Source organism: Topomyia yanbarensis, chromosome 3, assembly GCF_030247195.1.
Source record: "Topomyia yanbarensis strain Yona2022 chromosome 3, ASM3024719v1, whole genome shotgun sequence".
In the NCBI taxonomy this organism is placed as follows: Eukaryota; Metazoa; Arthropoda; class Insecta; order Diptera; family Culicidae; genus Topomyia; species Topomyia yanbarensis.
Window position 1 is genome coordinate 158,967,304 of NC_080672.1, and position 8,355 is coordinate 158,975,658.

The 8,355-nt window shown below is 42.4% G+C and overlaps 1 protein-coding gene across 1 annotated transcript; it reads right to left on the bottom strand.

The window, feature by feature from the left end:
• Window positions 1-278: 278 nt before the first annotated feature.
• On the bottom strand, window positions 279-6,097 carry LOC131693237 (toll-like receptor 7). The gene has a single exon (XM_058980898.1). It carries the CDS (start codon window positions 5,348-5,350, stop codon window positions 1,508-1,510), a length of 3,843 nt encoding a protein of 1,280 aa, XP_058836881.1. The 5' UTR covers window positions 5,351-6,097; the 3' UTR covers window positions 279-1,507.
• Window positions 6,098-8,355: the final 2,258 nt, after the last annotated feature.

Below are 8,355 nucleotides of genomic sequence, written 5' to 3' on the forward strand. Positions count from 1 at the left end.
AGGTAAAGAGACAGCTCCGTCACAAACTCCTATGCCTCAGCTGCATCGAACCCACAAGTCACCCTGGTGGGCAAAATCGGACGATCAAAGTGGAAGAGCCAAAACCAAACGGAAAGCGATGGAAGGGAAACGACAGACGCAGCAGTAGCAGCAACAATCGGATCGAACGGAACCGAAACAAGTCGAACAAACGAAACGGAAACCAAAAATGCAAAAACTCCAACGGAATTAAAATAAAAAATGAAAAGAACGTGCTTTATTTTGATTAATTAATTTTTTCATTTTGTTTATTTTTTTCGATTTTCTTTGTTTTTGTTGCTTTTGACTCACAGAAATAAGAAGCTTTAATTTCACGTGTTTGTCTTATTTTGTCAATTTGTAATTTCATGCCGCGTATCCTATGCACAGGTAAGGTGTAACATTCTAATTAGTCAGTCTGGTTACACGGTTTGCTATGTTTACTTTTCTGCTTTATTCGTTTAATGATAGGTTTCAGCATGTTTCTTCCATCTGTAGCGATTCCTTCTTAACAATAATACTTTTTACATAGTTGTGTGTTCGCTTGCCCATTTGTATTTATATACGCTTTCCCTACAAATAGAGAGGCATCAAAATTTACAGAGCCGAAAACTCTTTTCCAGAGCTGCTTTCTCAATCAATATTAACACTAATATTCGCTTGTATCAGTTGCATTTTTACCGCGACAACATGCTTTTCTTTTTACCACATATTTCAGCAAAAGCTCTAAACACTAAACCAACAGTTATTTTCGATCCCAGAATACACCTCATGTTGCTTGTTTACAAAACTTTCGTCAAATAAATATCAATAAATAATTTAAATAATAATTACGCAGTAAACTGTACACGGACACAAACTACTACTGCAGAATTAATTCTAGTTTTTTGTTCTCGTGGTGATCGATGTTACGAAAAAATACGAACCTAATGAATCAACACATGAAAATATGACAAGAATTTTGATTTCGTTTTTGTTTTTGAGTACAACATGTTCTGTTTATTTCATTCTATCAATAATTTAACCATTTGGAAACTGTAATTAAAATACAGATGTTGTATCATTGCCTTACCTTGCAGTTCAACTATATTTCTTATATTTTGCGTTTGTGTGAGTGTAGTATTTTTGCTGCATTAGTAGCTAATAGTTGTAGTGGTAGTTTTGTAGCATTCCCCTTATATGTGCCATTATTCCATACTGTATCTGTTGTCATTTCTGCTTTATTATCATTAAAACTTATAATACAATATCACAAAAAATTTTCTTCCCATCTTCACTTGTGTGTAGTATTTTCCTTAACATCTCATATTAATACTCGGTTTCCACTTTTTACATAATTTAGCACTTTTTGACATATTTTGTTCAGTATTTGAATTCTTTTTTTTTCTCCTAGCGCTACGATACAATTAGATATCTATGTACACTATTACATCACTTGACTATTTCTTTTTCGCTTTCTGGCCAACGAATTCGTCGGTCTGGCCAACCCCTAGACAAGATATGCCTGCACGTGATGCCCATGGGGACCAGTGTTTTGGCCGGATAGGATACTGCTACCTACACCACCGGGTCGCCACGTCGCCGGCCGGTGCACTCCAGGAACCATGTTTTCGCACTCCAGCGTGCTATAGTCAGAGTCAATGCTAGAGTAAATATGTTCACTTGGTGGACGCTGAGGAAGCTCTACCATGCCGCGTCTCGATGGCCGCGGACTCGGCGTTGCTGTTGTCGCCGAAGAGTAATTGGCCTCATCGATCTCCGGACAGTAGGCCGGAGGTGCCTGGCGGAACATGACCCCGGTGCTTACAGTCTGCTTCACCCGCTCGTGGTGGTCGATGGTATAGTTGTTGCCCCGGTACGGTGTCTCGACTGGCAGGGCGTACCGGAGCTTCTCCCAAAAGTGTCGGTCGCTACGTTTGATTCTATTTACAGTGGTAGTTTTTAGGTATGGAACTAGTTCGACGTCATTTTCCGCTTCCAGAATCACGCCAACTTCCTCGAGTACAACCAGCTTGTGCGGTCGTCCTCTTAGAGCATCGTGCAACGCTCGTCGTAACTCACACCTGCTCCATTCGGTTTGAAGGAAATTTCGCGAAAGGAGTAGCACTATCCTCCTCGATGCTCGGGATGCTTCTAAAAGCTGCAAATGCGTTGCATCTTCCGAAAGATCTCGATGCTGCAAACATAGCCTCAGTGGTGGCCGACCATTTTCCAGTTCAGCAGCAATATTTCTAGCCACATATTCAGCCTCCTTGGCGGAGTAGATGAATATAGCATCGTAAAGTTTTTCGGAATCTTCACACCGTGGGCCAAACACTCGTACTCCGTACCGTGAAAACAACCAAAATCTTAGCGGTTCACGAAAAATAAACATGATCAACACAAACACTAGTAGGCAGGCAATAATAAGGGCTGCGGCTAGAAGAAATATGTACGTCTCCGAGAGCCTATCCGGAAGAACTGAACTGCCCGCATAGTAATCACTGCATGCTGCCGTCACGTTGAAATCCAGTTCACGATGGATGGCATCGTCGACGCAGTAGATATCTTGCATATCTTGGATAATTACTGCATTGTCAGCCACAAACGATGTTAGCTCCTGCATAAAACGGCAACGGCAGCTCCAATAATTACGACCGAGCGAGAGCGCTTGCAGGCTTTGCAGCTGTGTGGCTTGAAGCTGTGCCATTGGAATGGTGGTCAACCGGTTACCATCGATCCGCAGCACCTGCAGCGAATACAACGGCGCGAATGAGTTGTTGGCAACCACAGAAATCATGTTGTTCTGCAGGTACAGCTCCTTCAGCAGCCCGAGGTTTTCAAATTCATAACCGTGAATCTTTTGGATAACGTTATCTTCCAGATGAAGTACCTGGAGCGCGGTAAGTCCAGCGAATGTGCGATTTTGAATGGTGATAATATTGCTGGCATTGGCGAACAACACTTTCAGATTTTTCCGCCCGATAAAGGCATGATTTTGCAGCTCCGGATAGTCATTACCGTCCATGTAGACTTCGGTGGCATCCATTGGAACCGGTTTCGAAAGCGAAGCCCGTTGACTACCACAGTCGACCACATTGGTGCCCCAAGTTTGGTCATGGTAGCACGTACAATTGGTCGGACAGGTCATCTCACAATCGCAAGCATCGAAATCACAGCAATGGCACAGCGCGAAACAATGAGTTTCATATTTACACAGAAAGTCCTTTGGTTTGAGTGACACGATCGGACGAATAGGGGATCCCCGAGCATGTGGCATAATGCATTCGACATTTGGTAGGTCCATGATTTTCGGATGCTGGCGGGCCGTTAGATTGTTTACTCGCTGCATCCATTCCATCGAGCAATCACACTCGAAAGGGTTTCCTCCGAGATAAAATTCTGGCAGTGGTTTATCAATCGGCTGTGGTGCTACGCGAAGCTGATGCAGTTGCAACTTTTTTAGTGAGTTGGCGTACATATCAACGCGCGCCAAATTAATTTTATCAATAAAGGTGTTCGCGTGTATGGTGCTGATGTGGTTATCGTTGATAAATAGCAACTCGACACTGTTCGGCACATTCATCGGACCAATATCGGTCAGTCGGTTGTGGCTGGCGTCCAGCGTTTTAACTTTGATTTCCTCTTGAAGTTTATAGTAGTTTCCAAGAGACTCGATGTAATTACCGTGGATATCCAACCATTTGAGGTTACTGGGTATAAACGCGTAATCAAACCATACGAGATGGTTCTCGGCAAGATTCAACCACAATAGCGATGAAAGCGTGGCGAATATTCCGTTTATATCAGTCAGAAAGTTGCCATCCAACCGGATTGCCTCAATATCCAGATTCTTATCGAACGAACCACGCTCGATGTTTTGCACCCGGTTTTTCGCCAGATTGAGCACGCTCAGTCTCGGTAAGTCGGTAAACATTCCGATGGTAATGTTCTCGATTTGATTATCAATCATTCGAAGTCCAGTCAGTTGATTTAGGTTAGCAAATGTGCCATTTTCGATGTAGTTAATTTGATTTTCTCCCAAATCGAGTGCACGCAGAACCGACAAATCACGAATGGCGTGCGGGACCTCTGACAGTTGGTTCGAACTCAAATCCAACTCTTTTAGGTCAGAGCAATTTTTAAACACATTTCGCTCGACTATGCTGATGAGGTTATTGTTAAGCGTCAGCTTGGAAAGCACGTACAAACCATTAAACAGGCGGTCATCCAATGTATGCAAGCGATTTTCGGCCAAGTTTAGCGTATGCAAATTGTATAGTGGCAGGAAAGCGTTGTCCTCGATGTAACCGATCGAATTGTTCCGCAGATCCAAAATTTGTAGAAAATAAAGCTCTTTGAATGTTTTAGAATCGATGCGAGTCAATGCATTGTGAGCGAGGTTTAATACGACCAAACGGATCAATCCGGAGAAAGTGCCATTGTCGACATGATGTGAAGACAGTTGATTGCGGGACAAATCCAAAACTAACAACTGTTCCAACCGATGGAACAATGCTCTTGGAAGCTCATATAACTGATTGCCTTGGAGGTAAATTTCTCGTAGCTCACGAGACCCTGCAAGAAGTCCTGCTGGTAATGTTTCCAAATGATTGTAGCTAAGATTCAGCGTCCTCAATGAGCTCAATCCAGCCAAAGCTTCTCCATGGAGCTCGGAAATGTTATTGTACTCTAGATTTAGGTGCTGCAGTCGCCGTAAACGGGATACTCCCCAGTTCTCTGGAATCTTCATAATTTCATTGTAGCTCAGATTTAATGTTTGAATTTCTGATCCACCGTTGCATGTTTTTCCGGTCAAACCAAGACTTTCAACTGACCGGATTCGATTATTCGTCAAATTCAACACTTTCAAATTAGTCAACGGACACAAAAATCCATCGGGCAGCGCACGAACATTGTTATCACTCAGATCCAGTGTTTGTAGTTCCTTCAGTCCTTGCATTGAGAGACTTTGTAGTTCTAACACTTTACCAGCTCCCCACTCATAGTTCCTTGTGTTCACACTAAGCTTCTTCAATACCGTTAGTCCTTCGAATGCTCCTTCTGGAAGCTGAAGCAACTTGCATGACTCAATTTTTAATTCACTCAGGCTCGACAGCCGCAGGAAAGAATTTTGCGGCAATTGACTTTCGAAGAGAATCAACTCACTGCACTGAATTTCTAAATGAGAAGTGCCCTCGGCACCTTGTAGATCTAAACCGGTACGTTCCAGTGTTCGCAAACGACAGGTTACGCTGGCTTTTTCATACTCCCAACTGCACTGCGAACCGAGCACCACGGAAACCGCCAACAGCAGCACGAGCGACGCTGCCAAAGTTCTGTGGTGCTCCATTTTTCTTTGCTTCGTGACGGTTATAGCCGAATTACTAAGCTCAACACTATCTAACTCCTTCGTGGGATCTTCATACGGAGTAGTGTGTACTGCTTGAAACTACGTTTTGCTTCAGTATCATAAAGTAAGCATTTTCGAACTTTTCATCACTTTTTCTGCTCTCGACAGAATTTCTGCTCAATGTGTTATCGATTTTTTTTCTTCTTCCAAATTCAGACTCGAAGCAACAGAACACAAAAACCAGAATCAATTGAACCGAATCCAACAGAAGAAGTAATTCGGCCAATAAATATGAGCACGATTCTAAAATATTTCACAAACTATCGCTGCACTGTTATTTCATTTTAATATATTCACCACTCTTCTGCGGGCTCCTCATTCGACATTTAATTTATCCCGAGCTTTCTTCTGCTTTTATTACTCAGTTCATTTCACACGACTCCGTTGGAGCAGCAGTAAGCTGTTATAATTTTCATGGTGTTCTTCGCTCCACACTCTGGTTTCTTGATATCCGTTGTTTCGTCTTTCTTTTGTAAGACAGACTTCAAAACGATACTTTAACTGCTCACACACCACTTCTTTGCTTCTCGTACACACACGACGTCCACTTAGATGTTGGTTGGTCGCAATTAGAGAGCCTGTATTTGACACTGAAGAACGGTTCTCGTTTTGTGTTACACCCGTTACAAGAACGATGTGAAATTTGCGTCTATTCTTCGCAACGATCCGACTCGAACTGAACAGCCTACCGTGGCACGAACAGCAGCAAAGTTGGTAAAACCACTCCACAACGCGAATGAACAACCGGAGAATGAAAGAAATGCATTCGGTTGCCATCATTCGGCTCTTCTCGAGTCCGGTTTTGCTTCGGGTAGTAGTTTTTCGGCTGGCCACCAGCACTGTGGATGGCAGCACCTGACGGTATATGTTTTTTTCACAGCCAGACTTGATTTCGTCGGTCTCTCAAACATGCTTGTGTGGCTGTTACAGGGCGAAATCGGAAGGCATTTGTCAACGCTGTGGAACCTGGGCTGACGGTAGAGGATGGAGTGTGTAGGCTCTCGTGCACACTTTCGGAGGGTAGGTAGAAGCAAGTAGATGATGGAAAACTATATCGCATGCAGTTCGGTCTCGGTCGTTCTTTTACTTGTTTGTCTTAATATGTTCGCTGCCATCGTTTGTTTGCATGCCCCGAAAGAGAGCAGCACCGTACGGTGCTGGCTGGAACGGTCAGCAGTGGCTAGCCAGCCTGTGTGAACGCCATAAATATTATGTATTCATGCAAATCAGTTTTTGTTTGGGAATATGATATCGCTCAGTCCGGGTTTCGACTCTCGAGTTCTACCGATGTTTGTTGTAGCCACGCCAGCAGCAGAAAGTTTTTTGCACAACAACACTTGCGATTCTCGGCAACGTTCCTATGCGGACTATATGTTTCGATAATTTTAGAATCGTGATTTGGAATCATAATTACACATAAATGTCACGCTCGTAGCGCGCTCGTGGTTGAACGCTTTTCTGTAAAATTTTGCTTAATGGTAAAATAACACCTCCCATTGCATCTCTTCGTTGGCATGTGACGATAAAAATCAATTAATTTTCACCGCACTCCGGTAACCGTCGAGATGAGTGAAAACCACCGAGTCCGACCATTCGTCCATATGGTCGAGACTGAACTTGCGTTAAGAATAGTGACACACGCGCTACGAATATGCCATGGATCCGATAGGAGTTGTTGAACTTTAATACTTTTTATTGATGAAAATCGTCGTCTATTGAGCTGTCACTTGGTTCTCTCTTGCATGTGATTGAAGGTCCGTGTATATGTTCTACTTCAAAAGAGAACACACCGTTTGAAAGCCATTACCAACGTGACTGGACGAACGATACATGGTCTGACCGCTTTTTAATTGAGCCAATAATAGAAACGTTCAAGCGTCTGGTGCTTGGATTTTCGTGGTTAGACAGTCACCAGTTCGCTGGATTTAATTTGTTCAAGGTATTGTCAGTTAGAGTTTCGTGTCAGATAAGAAAGCGAATCCACTTCAGTGAGCGAACAATTGGTATTAATTGAAATAAAATTATTCACACAGAACTTCATATCTAAATGATTGATAGCCTATGAAAGGAGAAAAAGTTGACCTCGTTATTACCATATGCTTACCAGAAACGGCTTAATACCACCCAATGCTTAGTAAGTGTGCCATTTTTGTTTGCCCCATTCACGAAAATCTATACAATAGCTGACATTCTACACTGATCAATCAAACGATTCAAATAATTAGTCCTATGCGGTATAACAAACGAAAACTAAAAACCTTGCATTCCAACGACAACTGCCGCATCATTGCAATACGGCAGTCTGACAGGACGGCCTTTTTTCCGACTCATTGAAGCAGATAATGTTACGTCTCCGAACGGCTTTTTGGTGAGGTCGGAAAAGAACATTTTTCAAAATCGAAATACGACACATGTTTTTAAGGAGGAAGAACGTGGTACAAATTAATGCTTCGTATTCCGGCAATTCATATATTACAGCTCCGAGCAACCCGTCGAGGTTCGCTAACATATGTCATCTACACCGCGAAAGAGGAAAAGACAAACTATTAGCGTTGGGTAATTTCGGGAGAGATACTGCACACTTTCAAAAAATGTTTCTTAAGTACACTGGAATGGTTTTTGTCATGAATAAAAATTAATCAAGGTCAATTGAGGTGAGATGTGCAGGTAAAACGCCGCACCGTGGTTCCAAACCCAAAAATCGTGAACAAAAATAGTCTCTCAGTGATGTTTCCAGATTAGATTTCATGATCACGCCTACAAATCGGTTAGTACTTTCACTTTTCTTTTTCGCATTCTGTATAATAGTTAATTTGAAGTAACTTTATTAGGGAAACTATAAATCTATACATTAGTACGACCGACATATACAGCGCTGTTAGAAAAAAAAAAATGCAGCGCCAATATTTGTTAAAGTTTAATTTAGAATACTTTCATACTTTCTA

Excerpts from the sequence above, each read along its gene's own strand:
- LOC131693237 (XM_058980898.1), bottom strand. The coding sequence starts at position 5,350 with ATGGAGCACCACAGAACTTTGGCAGCGTCGCTCGTGCTGCTGTTGGCG.